The sequence below is a fragment of the Heteronotia binoei genome, chromosome 13, assembly GCF_032191835.1.
Source record: "Heteronotia binoei isolate CCM8104 ecotype False Entrance Well chromosome 13, APGP_CSIRO_Hbin_v1, whole genome shotgun sequence".
Taxonomy (NCBI): domain Eukaryota; kingdom Metazoa; phylum Chordata; class Lepidosauria; order Squamata; family Gekkonidae; genus Heteronotia; species Heteronotia binoei.
The window spans coordinates 13,738,762-13,756,881 of NC_083235.1; the positions used below are offsets into that span (position 1 = coordinate 13,738,762).

The 18,120-nt window shown below is 49.4% G+C and overlaps 1 protein-coding gene across 1 annotated transcript; it reads right to left on the reverse strand.

The window, feature by feature from the left end:
• Window positions 1–9,321, reverse strand: LOC132581433 (LHFPL tetraspan subfamily member 5 protein-like). Its single transcript, XM_060252674.1, has 3 exons — window positions 8,889–9,321; window positions 4,725–4,967; window positions 1–101 (listed from the first exon to the last, which is right to left on the reverse strand). The coding sequence occupies exons 1-3, from the start codon at window positions 9,319–9,321 to the stop codon at window positions 70–72; spliced, it is 708 nt and encodes a 235-aa protein (XP_060108657.1). The 3' UTR covers window positions 1–69.
• Window positions 9,322–18,120: the final 8,799 nt, after the last annotated feature.

Sequence of the window (18,120 nt, forward strand, 5' to 3'; positions counted from 1 at the left end):
CACCTCAGTTTCCTGCACGTATCCGTCAGTTCTGAGATACCGATCTTCAGGCGGTCAGCGACAAACAGGTCACATCAGAGGGACTGTTGCCGTCTCTTGTTCTTTGAAATAAAAAGAGGGAGAAGGGAAGAGAAAATAGACATGTGTGCGTGAATCCCAGAAGAAGGAAGACATAATGTATCCTTAGAAAAAAATGTTTCCCAAATTGTGGGTTAGAGTGAAGGTCTGAAAAAGTGGGAGGCAGTTGTTCAGCAATGGTTCTGCATGGGGGATTCGGTGTGGAGTAGGCCTTGCCTCAGGGAGAAGAGGGCAGCCACTCAGGTAATAGGTCTGGTTTCCTCCCAGAAAAGACTGGCTGTTTGTGACGGGCCTAGTTGACTCTGAGGGGTGACCGCACCCTCAGAATCCACCAGGGGAAAAAGACATTAGAAGTAGGGTTGCCAAGTCCTCTTCATCCCGCAATGGGGGACAGTCGTGAGCACGCTGTCTGCCGCGCAGCGAAATGACGTCACCCAGAAGTGACGTCATCAAAATGGCGGTGCCTGTGCAGGGCTGCTCTAGGCGTTTCCGGGAAAACTCTATGGTTTTCCCAGACGCTCTAGCCATTTGACAGGTTAAAACTCTATTGCACCATAGAGTTTTACCTCCCAAATGGCTAGAGTCTCTGGGAAAACCATAGAGTTCTCCTGGAAATGCCTAGAGCAGCCCTGCATGGGGTGATGCCATTTTGATGATGTCACTTACGGGTGACGTCATTGCGCCAGTGACGCGGAGGGAGGTTCCCCCCGCAGGGCCAATGTGGGCCAGCAGGTTGAGAACCTCCCAGGCGGGAGATTCCTCACCTGGATTGGGGGTGGGGGGTTGGCAGTCCTAATTAGAAGAGAAGAAGACTGTAGATTTAGGGCAGGGGTGGGACTTTCCCGGCTGGTTGGGACGGTCTGGCCACCCTAACCCTACCCTTCTCTCTGAATCAGTCTCAGAGTGGCTTACAATCTCCTTTCTTCCTCCACAACAGACGCCCTGTGAGGTGGGTGGGGCTGAGAGCAGCAGCTCCCCTTTCAACGAAAACTCCTGCGAGAGCTATGACTGACCCAAGGCCAGCAGCTGCAAGTGGAGGAGTGGGGAATCAAACCAGGTTCTCCCAGATAAGAGTCCATACACTTAGCCACTACACAAAACTGGCTCTAACACTGAGGTGCCATTTACAGGCTGGAAACTGTCTGATAGTCAATGTACTTTCATTTCTGAGGAAAACACTGTACGGATTTTCTGTCTCAGGAACATGGTGGGTGTCTTTTTTTAACTGCCCTTTTTTCTCTTTTTGCCTCTATGACTTCCCAGGCTTAGGCCAAAAGTAAACGTGCTGAATATCTGAAAAGCTTTAAGGCCATTTCTGACATAATAGCTGTTGCTGCCAAATAATGACAAATGATAAAAAGTAATCATAAGAACATAAGATAAGCCATGTTGGATCAAGACAATGGCCCATCCAGTCCAGCCCTCTGTGTCACACAGTGACCAAAACCCAAGGGCTGTCAGGAGGTCTACCAGCAGGGCCAGAACTCCAGAAGCTCTCCCAACTGTTGCTCCCCAAGCACCAAGAATACAGAGCATCACTGTCCCAGACGGAATGTTTCGTCTATATTTTGGAGCTAACAGCCACTGATGGACCTCTCCCCCATATTTCCTCTTGAAGCCATCTTTGCTTATAACTGCCACCACTTCTTGCAGCAGTGAATTCCTGGGTGAAGAAGTACTTAACCCAAATAATGCTAGCAGCTCTAGCCAGATAACGTTACGTGAGGGTCAATCAGCCGCAAGAACTTCCATCAGTAAACTCTGAACAGGACGGAAACCAAGAAAAAGCTGTTTATGGATCTAAGCGTACCATTTCAGGTTTCAGTTGGCAGAATTCACAAAGGGTAGGGTTACCAATTGACTTGCTCTTGTGCCTTCAAGCAACAGCTTGAACGACAAAAAAACCCAACAATGGGCAGAGCTGTTCAAAACATGGAGAAACATGCCTTGGGCTAATGCTAACCCCTATAAATGACACATAATTTAATTGAAAAGTGGGCAGCCCAAATCAGCAGAGACTTATAGGGGTTTTTCCAGGGAGAAGGAGACCCGTGGTGCAGAGTGGTAAGCTGCAGTACTACAGTCCAAGTTTGCTTGTGACTTGAGTTAAATCCTGGCGGAAGCAGGGTTCAGGTAGCTGGCTCAAGGTTCAGGTAGCCGGCTCAGCCTTCCATCCTTCCGAGGTCGGTAAAATGAGGACCCAGCTTGCTGCGGGGAAAGTGTAGATGACTGGGGAAGGCAATGGCAAACCACCCCATAGGAAGTCTGTCAAGAAAATGTCGTGATGTGACCCCATGGGTCAGTAACAACTACGTAGGTGTTTGCACAGGGAACTACTTTTACCTTTTTATCCAGGGAGGGTGAAGGAAAGAGCTCGGAGGTGGAAAATGCAGCACTAAAATGGGAGGTTGAATAGGATCTTCTGACCCAGGCATGTCAAACTAATTTGTTATGAGGGCCAAATCTGATATAAATGATGAGACCTTGTTGGGGCGGGCCATGTCGAGCCGGGCCATGTGTGTTTTAAGATTAGGTAGATTTAAGATAGGTAGTAAAAATATAAACTTTTTAAAGGGCACAAACAACTTTAAAAAAAAAAAAAACACCTTAAAACATGCTTAAAGCATTAGCATATGTTCGCCTTAAAGTCGGTTTTTTTAATTTCTCCCATAGGATCCAGGGAACTGGGCAAAGGAAGCTCTGGCTCTTTCCTTCCTTCCCCAGGGGTCAGGGAGGGGGAAGAGCCTCAGCCAGTAGAAGAAGGAAGAGAGGCTTGGATCAGTAGCTCTTCTGTGCAATTGAGAGAGCCTAGCAAAACAAGCTCCGCTTCCCCACCCTTCCTCCCTAAGGAAGGAGCCTCAGCCAATGGAAAAAACAGAGGTTTTGCTCTGTAGCTCCTGTGCAATTGAGCAAGCCTTGCAAAGCAAACTGTGGTGCAGAAGGAAGCAAGAGAGAGGGAGAAAGAAGTAGATGACAGCCAGTTGCTTGGGGACCTGATAGGAACCCTCTGGGGGAGTCTAATGCCCCCAGGATGCATGTTTGACACTCCTGTTCTGACCCTTCTAGCTCCATGGCTGATTTCTAGTTCTAGAACGATGCAGCTTTTCTCAAGGGAGTACATTCTAGCTGCAACTGTTCTCCCTCTAGATCTCAGTTCTCTACTAGAATGCTAAAAGGGCTTTAAACAGTATGGGTTGGAAGCTTTTTATACAATATATGTGAATAATATCAGACCTATGCAGAGTTTGTATTGAAATGCAGAATTCAACATAGTTAAGAAACATCTGCACAATGCTTATAGTGTGGTTGTAGGGGTCAGAGTGCCTGGCAAATATCTGGGAGATGCGAGTTCGAATCCTCACTCTGTCGTGGACACTTGCTGAGTGACCTTGAGCTAGTCACATACCTTGAGCTAGTCACAGGGTTGAGGATAAAATGGAGGAGAGGAGAATGTGGTCAGTTGTTTTAGGCTGTCCTTGGGGAGAAGAGGTAGGATACAAGTGTAGTAAAATCAATGAATAGTTCTGTCAGGGATTGCTTCGGGGCACCTCGCTCTGAACAAGGCAGGGCTCATTTCGTAGCAGGAGCTCCTCTGAATATTAGGCCACACCCCGCTGATGTAGCCAATCCTCCAAGAGCTTCAGGGCTTTTATTACAGGGCCTACTGTAAGCTCTTGAAGGATTGGCTCCATCAGGGGTGTGTGGCCTAATATGCAGAGGAGCACCTGCTACAAAGTGAGCCCTGGAGGGCCCCATAACTGTCCGGAAGCGATAGCGGGCAGGTGGTAGTGGGCTAGCAAGATCAGAACACAGAAACCAAGAGGTTCTTTGCATTATTCTCAGAGAATTCAGGACTCACCTCTGGGCGAGGTCAGCAAGTGTTATGTGTTGCCTCAGATTAAGGAGATTGTAAGGCGCTCTGAGACTCTTGAGTGGAAAGCAGAATATAATCTTTGTGTGAGAAGCAGGGCTTTTTTGTAGCAGGGACTCCTTTGCATATTAGGCCACACACACCCTGATGTAGCCAATCCTCCAAGAGCTTACAGGGCTCTTAGTGCAGGGCCTTCTGTAAGCTCCAGGAGGATTGGCTACATCAGGGGGTGTGGCCTATTATGCAAAGGAGTTCCTGCTACAAAAAAAGTCCTATTGAGAAGTAAGATGGCACCACTTCCCCCTCAAAATGTGAGCCCCAGAATTGGTACAGACCCTGGCACAAGCTCAATCCTGTCGCCTCTTGTTCTTCATGCTCCATTTCTCTCCCTGTGACTGGCAGAAATTGAACAGACCAAGCCAATCTGGGCAAGAGTACAGAAATCACAGAGTCCGGCCTTCCTTTTAAGAACAGGTTGTGAATTTCAGCTGCTGGCGCAGAGAGATTGCAGTATTACATTTTAGTGGGATTGTCACACCCAATTTTATTTGTGGGTTGTTCCCCCACCACCACCTTCTGCATCCTTTTCTCTTGGAGAGTTTCCAGCTTCCTGCCCTGTGTCCCATCCTTGTCTCCCATTGGCTGTCGCTTGGCAACAGATAACTCTGCTGCCAGGCCCTGCTTCTAAAGCAGCTGGTACCGGCTCCAGCATCCTTTAATGCTCTGTCACTGCCAAGGGAAGGGGGGAAGGGAAGGGGAGAGCGCAGTTCCTTACCTCTCCCCCCTGGGGGTGGAGCGTAGCCTGCGGGAAGCAAAGCGTCCTGCCGGTTCCCCAGCACGAAGGCGAGCGTTGCCAGCACCAGAGCGTCAGCAATGCCCAGCAGGGCAAGGGTGAAGGCCCAGTGGATTGTGCAGGTGCCCAGGGCGTAACTCCTGGCCTGAGGCCCGCATAGAGCTCTCACCTCTGGTGCCCCCCAGCCGTCAGGGAAAACCAGGCAGCCCAGGGCCTGACATGTGGCTGTGAGAGGGATGAAAAGGAGAAAAGAGATATTGGATTTATATCCCACCCTATACTCTGAATCTCAGGGTCTCAGTGGCTTACAATCTCTTTTACCTTCCCCCCCCCGCCAACAGACACCCTGTGAGGTAGGTGGGACTGAGAGGGCTCTCCCAGAAGCTGCCCTTTCAAGGACAGAGTCTCAGAGCGGCCTACAATCTCCTTTCCCTTCCTCCCGCACAACAGACACCCTGTGAGGTGGGTGGGATTGAGAGGGCTCTCCCAGAAGCTGCCCTTTCAAGGACAGAGTCTCAGAGCAGTCTACAATCTCCTTTCCCTTCCCCACCCCCCACAACAGATACCCTGTGAGGCGGGTAGGGCTGAGAGGGCTCTCACAGAAGCTGCCCTTTCAAGGACAGAGTCTCAGAGCAGTCTACAATCTCCTTTCCCTTCCCCACCCCCCACAACAGACACCTTGTGAGGTAGGTGGGGCTGAAAGAGCTCTCACAGAAGCTGCCCTTTCAAGGACAGAGTCTCAGAGCAGCCTACAATATCCTTTCCCTTCCCCGCCCCCCACAACAGACACCCTGTGAAGTGGGTGGGGCTGAGAGGGCTCTCACGGAAGCTGCCCTTTTAAGGACAGAGTCTCAAAGCAACCTACAATTTCCTTTCCCTTCCCCACCCCCCACAACAGATACCCTGTGAGGCGGGTAGGGCTGAGAGGGCTCTCACAGAAGCTGCCCTTTCAAGGACAGAGTCTCAGAGCAGTCTACAATCTCCTTTCCCTTCCCCACCCCCCACAACAGACACCTTGTGAGGTAGGTGGGGCTGAAAGAGCTCTCACAGAAGCTGCCCTTTCAAGGACAGAGTCTCAGAGCAGCCTACAATATCCTTTCCCTTCCCCGCCCCCCACAACAGACACCCTGTGAAGTGGGTGGGGCTGAGAGGGCTCTCACGGAAGCTGCCCTTTTAAGGACAGAGTCTCAAAGCAACCTACAATTTCCTTTCCCTTCCCTGCCCCCTACAATAGACACCCTGTGAGGTGGGTGGGGCTGAGAGGGCTCTCACAAAAGCTGCCCTTTCAAGGACAGAGTCTCAGAGCAGCCTACAATCTTCTTTACCTTCCTCCACCCCCACAACAGATGCCCTGTGAGGTGGGTGGGGCTGAGAGGGCTTTCCCAGAAGCTGCCCTTTCAAGGACAGAGTCTCAGAGCAGCCTACAATCTCCTTTACCTTCCTCCCCTCCCACAACAGACACCCTGTGAGGTAGGTGGGGCTGAGAGGGCTTTCCCAGAAGCTGCCCTTTCAAGGACAGAGTCTCAGAGCAGCCTACAATCTCCTTTCCCTTCCTCCCCCACAACAGACGCCCTGTGAGGCAAGTGGAGCTGAGAGAGCGCTTCCAGAAGCTGCCCTTTCAAGGACAGTCTCAGAGCGGCCTACAAGCTCCTTTACCTTCCCCGCCCCCCACAACAGGCACTCTGAGGTGGGTGGGGCTGAGAGAACTCTCGCGGCAGCTGCCTTTTCAAAGACAACCTCTGTAAGAGCTATGGCTGACCCAAGGCCATTCCAGCACCTGCAAGTGGAGGAGTGGGGAATCAAATCCGGTTCTCCCAGATAAGAGTCCGTGCACTTAACCACTACAACAAACTGGCTTGTGTGGAGTTTGTGTGGTCTCTACACAGATACCCCTTCCCCTAGGGCCCTATCTGGCTCGCCAACAGGGTTGCCAATCTCCAGGTCGGGGCAGGGGATCCCCCGGTTTAGAAGCCCTCCCCCCACTTCAGGGTCATCAGAAAGCGGGGGGGGGGGTCTGCTGGGCACTCCATTATTCCCTATGGAGACACATTCCCATAAGGTATAGTGGAGAATTGATCTGTGGGTATCTGGGGCTCATGGGGGGCTGTTGTTTGAAGTAGAGATACCAAATTTGCAGCATAGCATCCGGTGCTTCTCCTCAAAGCACCCTCCAAGTTTCAAAAAGATTGGACCACGGGATCCAATTCTATGAGCCCCAAAAGAAGGTGTCCCTATCCATTATTTCCAGTAGAGGGAAGGCATTTAATAGGTCTGTGGTCCTTTTAAATTGGATGGGCAGGACTCCCTTTGGAGTTCAGTGATGCTTGTCACAACCTTGCTCCTGGCTCCACCCCCAAAGTCCCCAGATGTTTCTTGAATCAGACCTGGCAACCCTGCTCGCCAGCCTTCAGGTCCGGGGTTTCTGAGCAGAGGCAGGCAACGGCAAACCATGTCTGAACACCTCTTGCTTTGAAAACCTTCAAGGTGTGGTGGTGGTGGGGTGTCACTGTGACCTGAGGATGCTTTTCACCACTACCCGAAGACTGTTTTTAATTTTTTAAGGAGCAAATCTCTCATCCTTGGGGCTGCAGAAGAGACTTTTGAAAGTTCCCCAAGGAAATCCCATATCGAGGTTTTCCCAAGGGTAGCTTCAGAGCTTTGTGCAGCTTCTTGCCTCTCTACCTTGAAGCCAGCAAAGCTCGAAGGAAAGGGGCAAAATCTATCTATCTCTCCATCTCTCCATCTCTCCATCCATCTATCCATCTATCCATCTATCCATCCATCCATCCATCCATCCATCCATCCATCCATCCATCCATCCATCCATCCATCCATCCATCCATCCATCTCTCTATCCATCTCTCCATCCATCTCTCCATCTATCTATCTATCTATCTATCTATCTATCTATCTATCTATCTATCTATCTATCTATCTATCTATCTATCTATCTATCTAGCATCATCATCATTATCTATCTATATATCTTCCTTCCTTTCCGGCTGTCAACCATCTGGCATTCGTGTCTTGTGGCTCTCAAACATCTGACATTTATTCCATCCATCCATCCATCCATCCATCCATCCATCCATCCATCCATCCATCCATCCATCCATCCATCCATCCATCCATCCATCCATCCATCTATCTATCTATCTATCTATCTATCTATCTATCTATCTATCTATCTATCTATCTATCTATCTATCTATCTATCTATCTATCTATCTATCTATCTATCTATCTATCTAGCATCATCATCATTATCTATCTATATATCTTCCTTCCAGCTGTCAACCATCTGGCATTTGTGTCTTGTGGCTCTCAAACATCTGACATTTATTGTATGTGGCTCTTAAGTTAAGCAAGTTTGGCCAGCCCTGCTCCAGAGCATCCCTTTCCTCCAGGGGAACTGATCTCTGCAGCCTGGAGATGAGCTGTAATCCCAGGAGATCTCCAGGTCCCACATGGAGACTGGCATCCCTAAACTCTGGTGGTTTCTCTATTTGAAACCTGATACCTCTTGTATAAGATGGCCCATTCCTGTCCGCTTCCATCCACACCTCTTTGGTATTTGTCGTTCTTTCATCAGAGGCTATGCTGAAAATTTGGTGCCTCTACCTCAAAAAACAGCCCTTCCAGAGCCGCAGATACCCCCAGATCAATTCTATGGGAATCGATCTCCATAGGGAATCATGAAGTGCCCAGCAGACATTTCCCTCCCCCCACCCCACTGCTGTTTCTGACAACTCTGAAGCAGAGCAGGGCCTGCTCCCACCTGGGGATTGGCCTCTCTACTCATGAGTTGCTGAACTTCCAGCTTCTTCAAAGTAACACAGAGCAACCAAAGGTTCACGTTTACCTTTCCTATGCAAAGGACCTCTGAAAAGATTGTGCAACCAACGGAGGGTCTAGGCTGCCTTCACAGCCACTGGGGGCAGCCATGTTGTTCTGCCTGCTCCCCCTGCCCCCATTCAGCCTTAAAGGCACAGACACCCCTTTCCAAGCGGAAGCCTTTCCAAGCGGAGCCTGAAGCCTCCGGAGGTGAAAAGGCACATGGCGGCTGTGGGGGTGGGGACTGGGAGCGGGAAGGAGCTTGGGAAAATGGGAGAAACCCCGCTGGGACCTGGGGACTGGCAAGCTTACCTGCCGAAAGCTGCTGCCAGGCGCAAACCTTGTAGACAGTCCCAGGGCTGCAGGTCCAGAAGAGACCCAAGGAGGCCACGCTGCCCATCACCAACACCAGGGCCATCAGGACAAAGACCGAAGCCGCCTTGAAGGACGGGATGGGTGTCAGGGTGACCAGGGAGCCCTCGCACTTCAGGGTGCTGTCCCGCTCCACGCAGACCTGGTAGAGGCCGAAGGAGCCCACGGCGCTCACGCTGGGGTCGGAGAGGACCCCCGAAGGGGGCAGCTGGTAGGTGAGCGGCCCGGTCTGCACCCAGGCCGGCTGGATCAGCACCACCACCTCCAGGATGCCGAAGCAAAGGGTGCAGCCGGCCCACAGGGCGCCCACCGCCCGGGCGTTCCGCACAAAGTCGGTCTGGTAGAGGGCGGCTGCTTCCCGGGCTGCCAACATCTCATCAGAGGGGAATTGCTGCACCCCAAACACCCTTGGCTTGGAAGGGAATAAGCAAGGCTTCTCTGTTCCAGAAATGGTCTCCAGGTTCTTCTCTCTCTCTGGAGGTGGGATAAGGGGGTTGCAAAGGTCTTCCTCACTCTGATATCCCTTCTGGCTCCCTGTTCTTCCCTCCTTCCAGAGCCCAGCTAGAATTCTCCCCTGGGAAATGTCTCCATTCTTTCACACCTGAGACCACAGTTGTCCACTTCTCCTCTGGGAGCCGGCAGAGCCGCTCCGCACTGTTCCTCTGCAGTCTTTGCCCTCTTCTGCTGGGGTGTGCTGCATTCCCTCCTTCCTTGGCTCCTTTTGCAGGGGGTTGAGGCGGTGGGGAAGGGGGGAGTTGCTTTCTCGTCCTCGCAGCCTTAGGCCAGCTTCCTTCCTCCAGGGGCGAGGTTGGTAGTGAAAAACACCTTGCTCAGATGTTCAGTGTACATTCCCCTGTCTTCTGGTCTTATCCTACGGCTGCTGTGAAGATGGAGGAGAAAGAGAAGAAGTCACCCTTCTCTTGCTGTCACCCCCACCGGAGGCAGATGCTCATCTCTGCCTGGGACCAAAATCATGCCTTGGTTTGTAGGAAGCGAGAAAAAGAAGAGCTGGAGAACGAGGAAGACGCGGGTGGCGCCGATTCTCTCCCCGAAAGGCACCCAAGCGCAAGGAACACAAACCCCATTATGTTTTGCGGAGCAGTGCATTGGACTTTCCAGAAGGGGGCAGCAGAGGGCTATAGTAAAAAGATGCCAATCTCTTCTGCTGCAGGTGTTTTGTAGGGGGAAGGGGGAGGGAGTTGCAAGCAGCTCTATTGGCCCTTGTAAAGTCCACAAAAAGAAGCAAAACCATGTCATGACTCTGACTGAGGTCCACCCCAAACGGTACAAAACACTGCAAGGGTTCCAGAAGCAGAGGTTCCAAAAGGAAGTCGTGTTGGTCTGAGGCAGCAAAACAAAGGTTGATTGCAGGGGCCCCTTGAAGACCAACAGAGTTTAATTCTGGGAAGGAAGAAGGAAGAAGGAGGAGGAAGAAGAAGGAGGAGGAGGAAGAAGGAGGAGGAGGAAGAAGAAGAAGGAAGACCCAAGGCTGACCCAAGGCTATTCCAGCAGGTACAAGTGGAGTACAAGTGGAGTTCTTGTATTGTGAGAAAGGGAGAAAAGTGCCTCTTTCTCTGCTTTCTCCATCCCATGCATTGTCTTTTGGGCCTCTGTCGTGTCACCCCGCAGTCGACGTTTAGCTTGGAGAGGCGTCGACTGCGGGGTGACATGGTGGAGGTTTGCGGGATGGTGCATGGGATGGAGAGAGTAGAGAAAGAGGTGCTTTTCTCCTTTTCTCACAATACAAGGACTCATGGCCATTCGATGAAATTACTGAGCAGTCAGGTTAAAACGGATAAAAGGAAGTCCTTCACCCAAAGGGTGATTAACATGTGGAATTCACTGCCACAGGAGGTGGTAGCGGCTACAAGCATGGCCACCTTCAAGAGGGGTTTAGATAAAAATATGGAGCAGAGGTCCATCAGTGGCTATTAGCCACAGTGTGTGTATATATATATATATATATATAAAAAAAAAAATTTGGGCCACTGTTTGACGCAGAGTGTTGGACTGGATGGGCCATTGGCCTGATCCAACATGGCTTCTCTTATGTTCTTATGAAGAAGAAGAGTCCACCCCAAAAGATTCCCATATAAAACTCTCCAAGAGCCACAGCCTCAACACTTGCTTGATTCACCATAAAATTCAGGAACCCTCCACAGACTCACCATCTACATCAGGGGTGGCCAAACTGTGGCTCGGCAGCCACACGTGGCTGTTTCACACATATTGTGTAGCTCTTGGGGGGGGGGGAAGCCCTGGCTATAACGCCATCTAGCCCACCCTCCAAAGCTGCCTTTTTCTCCAGGGGAACTGATTGTGGTCATCTGGAGATGGTCTGTAATAGCAGGAGATCCCCAGGTGCCACCAGAAGGTTGGCACCCCTACTTCAAAGTAGCCATTTTCTCCAGCTGAGCTGATCTCCGTTGTCTTGTGTGGGGGGGGTAGAATTCCTGGAGCGCTCAGGGCCCCAAGGGTTGCCAATCCCCAGATGGGCGGGAAACAAGCAACAGCTCCCTGTAGAATACACCTCTTATCAGTCTCATCTTCAAAAAAGCCACTCCAAATATTGATCCAAGCGGGCAGCCATGCTGGTCTGAAGCAGTTGAACAAAGCAGGAGTCAAGTCTCTCCTTTAAGACCAACCAATTTTTATTTAGGACGTAAGCTTTTGTGTGCTCTTAAGCACACTTCATCAGGCGAGGAATCCAGCACAGTGAGCAAAGCCATACAGAGCTGGTAGGCAGTGGCCCAGAATGCAACATGGTACAGATTTAAGAACCAATGACAGTGAAGTAAAATTATCTGGTAGGCGGTGGTTTAGAATGTAAAATGGTACAATGACAGAATAGTAAAATTAACAAATTGAGCAAACCTTTGAGCTGAGTAGCATGAGTGCCACGTTGCATTTTTGGCCACTGCCTACCAGCTATGTATAACACAACAAAAAATGCAAGCTAGTGTCCAATTTACTAAGAAGTATATAAAAACCGGTCCAAATGTCCAAAACACGTACATTCAAGTCCCAAAGTAGTGTGGTGACAAGCCAATCGATGAAGTACTTGTTTCTTTCCAGTCTTCATCAGACCTGGGACCAATATTGATTTATTAACGAACAAAGTATGTGGCTACTGAGCTGTAGCCAATGTGAAATTGCTGCTGGAGATGCTCTGCGTCCCTCTTTTTGAAAATTGTGTAAAGAATCTATATAATTGAATCAATATTGGTCCCAGGTCTCATGAAGACTGGAAAGAAACAAGTACTTAATCGATTGGCTTGTCACCACACTGCTTTGGGACTTGAATGTACATGTTTTGGACATTTGGACCGGTTTCTATATAATTCTTAGTAAATTGGTCACTAGCTTGCATTTTTAGTTGCGTTATCCGTTATTGTGACCTCTCTCGGATTGTATTCTATACCAGCTATGTATGGCTTTGCTCAGCTATGCATGGCTTTGCTCACTGTGCTGGATTCCTCGTCTGATGAAGTGTGGTGGCGGTGGTGGCGGCCACAAGTATAGCCACCTTCAAGAGGGGTTTAGATAAAAATATGGAGCACAGGTCCATCAGTGGCTATTAGCCACAGTGTATGTGTGTATATAACATTTTTTGCCACTGTGTGACACAGAGTGTTGGACTTGATGGGCCGTTGGCCTGATCCAACATGGCTTCTCTTATGTTCTTATGTGCTTAGAGAGCACACGAAAGCTTACGTTCTAAATAAAAATTGGTTGGTCTTAAAGGTGCCATTTGACTCCTGCTTTGTTCAACTCAAAATATTGGTTTGATATTTCAAATTAAGTCCAGATTTGGACAATGTAGGCACAAAATACTCCAATACGCTTTCAGTATCAGCTTACGGTCTAAATGCTCCTGTTTCGCAACTGCTTTACCCAAGCCACATTTTCCTATAAAATCATCATATAATACATTTATTAAAGGTAACAACTCTTACTTTACTTTAAAAAAAAACACCTTATTAACAGGCATAACAACTTACCAATACTTTGCTTATATTTCTCACACTTCTACGTCATTCTCATTAAGTTTTCTCCTGTTATGCCTGTTAATAAGGTTTTGTTTTGTTTTTTTAAGTAGAGTAAGCATTGTTACCTTTAATAATATGATTATTTTATAGGAAAATGTGGCTTGGATAAAGCAGTTGCGAAACAGGAGAATTTAGACCGGTTATGCCTGTAAGCTGATACTGAAAGTGTATTGGAGTATTTTGTGCCTACATTGTGCAAATCCGAACTTATGGTACAATGACAGAATAGTAAAATTAACAAATTGAGCAAACCTTTGATCTGAGTAGCATGAGTACCACGTTGCATTTTGGGCCACTGCCTACCAGTATCAGCCAGTTTGGTGTAGTGGTTAAGTGTGCGGACTCTTATCTGGGAGAACCGGGTTTGATTCCCCACTCCTCCACTTGCACCTGCTAGCATGGCCTTGGGTCAGCCATAGCTCTGGCAGAGGTTGTCCTTGAAAGGGCAGCTGCTGTGAGAGCCCTCTCCAGCCCCACCCACCTCACAGGGTGTCTGCTGTGGGGGAGGAAGGTAAAGGAGATTGTGAGCTGCTCTGAGACTCTTCGGAGTGGAGGGCGAGATATAAATCCAATATCTTCTTCTTATTATTATTTTGAAAAGTAAAATTTGAAATATCAAAACCAATATTTTGAGAGGTGTATTCTACAGGGAGCTGTTGCTTGTTTTCTGTCTCCTATCCATGTGACTTTTTTCTGTTGCCCAATCCCCAGGTGGGGGAAGGGGATGCCCTGGTTTGGAAGCCCTCCCCCCACTTCAGGGTTGTCAGAAAGGGGGGGGGGACGGACGGAAGGGAACTGTCTGCTGGACACTCCATTATTCCCTATGGAGACTAATTCCTATAGGGTAAAATGGAGAATGGATCTAAACGTATCTGAGCTTCTGGATGGGGCTGTTTTTTTGAGACAGAAGCACCAAATTTTCAGCATAGCATTCAGTGCCTCTCTTCAAAACACCCCCAGGGGGTCCAATTCTATGAGCCCCCAAAAAAGCTGTCCCTATCCTTCATTATTTCTAATGGAGGGAAGGCATTGAAAAGGTGCGCGGTCCCTTAAAATGGGATGGCCAGAACTCCCTTTGGAGTTCAACGATGCTTGTCACAACCTTGTTCCTGGCTCAACCCCCAAAGTCTCCTGGCTCCACCCCCAAATATTTCTTGAATTGGACCTGGCAACCCTAAGGGGCCACCAGGAGATTGGCACCCCTACCTCAAAGTAGCCCTTTTCTCCAGCCAAGCTAATCTCAGTTGTCTGGGGGAATTGCGTAGAATTCCAAGAGTGCTCCAGGCAGGGTCGTAACCAGGATTTCATGTTTGGTGGGGCCCATAGCAGGATTTGTTGTTTTGGGGGGTGGGGGGGCACCTGGTTTGGTGGCCCTGGGCTCTAGGCATTGTAAGCTGCCTTGAGTTCCACAAGCCAACCCTGCATGCTGTGTTAGGGAGAGGGAAACAGGAAGCGGGAAAAGACTGGCAGCTACTGCTTGTTCAGAGTGGCAGTGAGCAAAGGGTCCTCCAATGGAGGGGCCATACAGTTGGAAGGGGGGTGGATTTGAAAGGATGGGCCTGGCCCCACTTGGCCCCACTGTAGCTACAGGCCTGGCTGCAGGCCCCACCTGGCAACTTGGTAACCCTAAGACCAAGAGGGCCACCTCATTGTGCTTCAGCCTGCTACTTTAGAACAGACCTTAAGAACACTCAAATCTGAACCACTCCCATGAACGGTCCCCGGCAGGTGAAGGTGGACTTGGACCCGTTGCCAAGACGCCTATTCTGGGCGGATATCAATTATTAATTTGGTGAGTGACGATGAGGGGAGGGGAGGGAACGGAAGGGGATGATCAATCAGAGACAGGGCAGCAGGAGAGACCTGCTCTGGAGAGGACAACATGGTCCGTGCTGTGAACTGCTCCTTCTCCAGCGGCCAGTTCCCTTTGTCGTCTGAGATCTTTCAAGGTAAGAAAGGGGGGAATCTAGAGAAGGGTGGGAAACCCACATCCAGGAGGGCATCAAGAAAAGTGGGCAAAGATGGAGCGGAAGAGAATATATTAAGAACATGAGAAGCCATGTTGGATCAGGCCAATAGTCCATCCAGTCCAACACTCTGTGTCACACAGTGGCCAAAAAACCCAGGTGCCCTCAGGAAGTCCACACCAGTGGGGTCAGGACACTAGAAGTCCTTCCACCTGGGTTGCCAAGTCCAATTCAAGAAATATCTGGGGACTTTGAAGGTGGAACCAGTAGACTTTGGAGGTGGAGCCAGGAGCAAGGGTGTGACAAGCATCATTGAACTCCAAAGGGAGTTCTGGCCATCCCATTTCAAGGGACTGCACACCTTTTCAATGCCTTCCCTCCATTGGAAATAATGAAGGATAGGGGCACCTTCTTTTGGGGCTCATAGAATTGGATCCCCTGGTCCAATCCTTTTGAAACTTGGAGGTTGTTTTGAGGAGAGGTACCAGATGCTGTGCAGCTAATTTGGTGCCTCTACTTCAAAGCACAGCCCCTCCCAGAGCCCCAGATACCCGTGGACCAATTCTCCGTTATTCCTTATGAGAATCAGTCTCCATAGGGAATAATGGAGTGCCCAGCACACGTTTCCCTCCCTCCTGCTTTCTGATGACCCTGAAGCGGGGGAGGGCCTCCAAACCGGGGGATCCCCTGCCTCCACCTGGGGATTGGCAGCCCTACCTTCCACTGTGCCCCCCCCCCCGAGCACCAAGAATATAGAGCTCCACTTACCCCAGACAGAGAGTTCCATCTATAACTTGTGGCTAATAGCCACTGATGGATCTCTGTTCCATTGGTTTATCCTATCCCCTCTTGAAGCCATCTGTGCTTGTAGCTGCCACCAACACTCCCTCTAAGCGGTGGAGTCTTGTGAGCAAAACGTTCTCCTTTATGAGCTACTGGCATTAAAGCGGTGAGCTTCTGCATCAATCAGCTTGCTCTGGAGCCATTCTTCCCGAGCTGAGACAAAAAAGGTGTGAACTGGAGGCTAAAAAACGGTGAGCTAGCTCACACTACCTTCACTTTCCCCTCCCGCAGTTATCAAAGCTCAGATCTGGATCTTCTTGGTCCCGGTGATCCTGGGGCTTGTGCAGGTCGGCCTCTTCCTGGAGGAGACGGGCTTCTTCCTACGGCAGGGGAACAGCTCGCGTCGCACCACCCTCACGCTCTGGATCCTGGGCGTTTATCCGGTAAGACAAGGTGACGGAACCGTGCTCACTTATCTCTTGGTCTCCACTTCTCAAGCGGCAAATCTTATGCATAGTCGCTAGGAAGAAAGAACCTCTGAGTAACAGCTCCCTAGAGCCCCAGATACCTGCAGATCAATTCTCCTTTCTACCCTACGGCAGGGGTGGCCAAACTGTGGCTCAGGAGCCACATGTGACTCTTTCACACATATTGTGTGGCTCTCTAAGCCACCACTGCTTCATTGGCCAGCTTGGAGAAGGCATTCGTCTCTTCAAATCACTTCGCCAAGCCAGCCAACTGCTTGGAGATTGCACTCAAAAGTTAAAGTTGCTTTCTTTCCACCTCTCTTTCCCTCCTTCTTCTCCCCAACTATTTTCTTTCCTTCCCTCCTTGTGGCTCTCAAACATCTGATGTTCATGTCTTGTGGCTCTCAAACGGCTGCCATTTATTTTATGTGGCTCTTATGTTAAGCAAGTTTGGCCACCCCTGCCCTACGGGAATCGGTTGCCATAGGGAATAACGGAGTGCCCAGCAGACCTTGTTTCCTGATGACCCTGAAGCGGGCAGAAGGCCTCCAAACCAGGGGATCCCCTGCCCCCAACTGGGGATTCCAAAAAACAACTACTGTGATATGCTGGCTAACAATATTTATTAAGATCATTTTAAAACCTTTGCAAATATCTTTTTGTACTTCATATTATGACAGAGATCCATTTTGTAATCTGCAGAATATTTGAGCTATTTGCCACGTGTGAATGATTTAAATAATTTTGAAGCTTGTAGAAGCCTCGTGTGAAACGGGGCAATCTATGCATCCCTGTTGCGGTCTTGCGCTTTGCTGCTATTCGTCTCTACACCGGCTACTGCTGAAAGAAGTCTCAGTGTGTTGGACTTCGTTTTCACAGCTTGGTTTACCACACCCCGGACTGCCACTGTAAAGAATTGTCAAGCGCCGATATTTCCCAATAACAGAGTCCTTTTGTTTTGAATCAAAAGATAGGTTTATTGTAAGAAACTCAGGAGCTTTGCCAAGGACATAAGCTTTGGGAGTAATGGAGTCCCAACAGTTACACAGTTGCTATATAGCAGGGGTGGCCAACAGTAGCTCTCCAGATGTTTTTTGCCTACAACTCCCATCAGCCTCAGCCAGCATGGCCAATGGCTGGGGCTGATGGGAGTTGTAGGCAAAAAACATCTGGAGAGCTATCGTTGGCCACCCCTGCTATATAGGATATCATCAAAGGTTACATTACAGATGCATACTTGAGTCACGGGTTCAAAGGTTACTAGGCAACTATCTATTTTACTACTAAGGAATCTTAGTAGTAAAACATTCATAGTAAAACTACTGAAAACATCAAAACCTTCTCACACTTCTCTGTGAAGAGATAAGGGTTGTCTGTGTGAAACCCTAGGGAGGCAGCTTTGAGGTACCAACAGCCAGTCTATAGTATAAAGATCCCAGGGCCTGATGTTTTCGCTACATGCCCTCTGGGTTGTAAATAATAGGGGAGAGCTGGAGACATGCTCTCTACATAGTAAAATACGATCCAGAAATGAGCGCACTTGACAAGAATAAGAACACTGGTTGGTTTCGGGTGTCATATATATTGCACTTTTGTATAAGTTCTTTATACTATATTGATAAATCTATGAATTTTTTCATATTTGAGGCTGGATTATCATGGATGCCCTAGGGCAGGGGTGGCCAACGGTAGCTCTCCAGATGTTTTTTGCCTACAGCTCCCATCAGCCCCAGCCGGCATGGCCAATGGCTGGGACTGATGGGAGTTGTAGGCAAAAAACATCTGGAGAGCTACCGTTGGCCACCCCTGCACTAGTGCTTCTTATCTGCTTCCCAAGGGGATTGGCAGCCCTGCTGTGGAAACAAGGTTAAGAGCTTCAGCATCCTAACTCCTCTCCTCTTCAAAC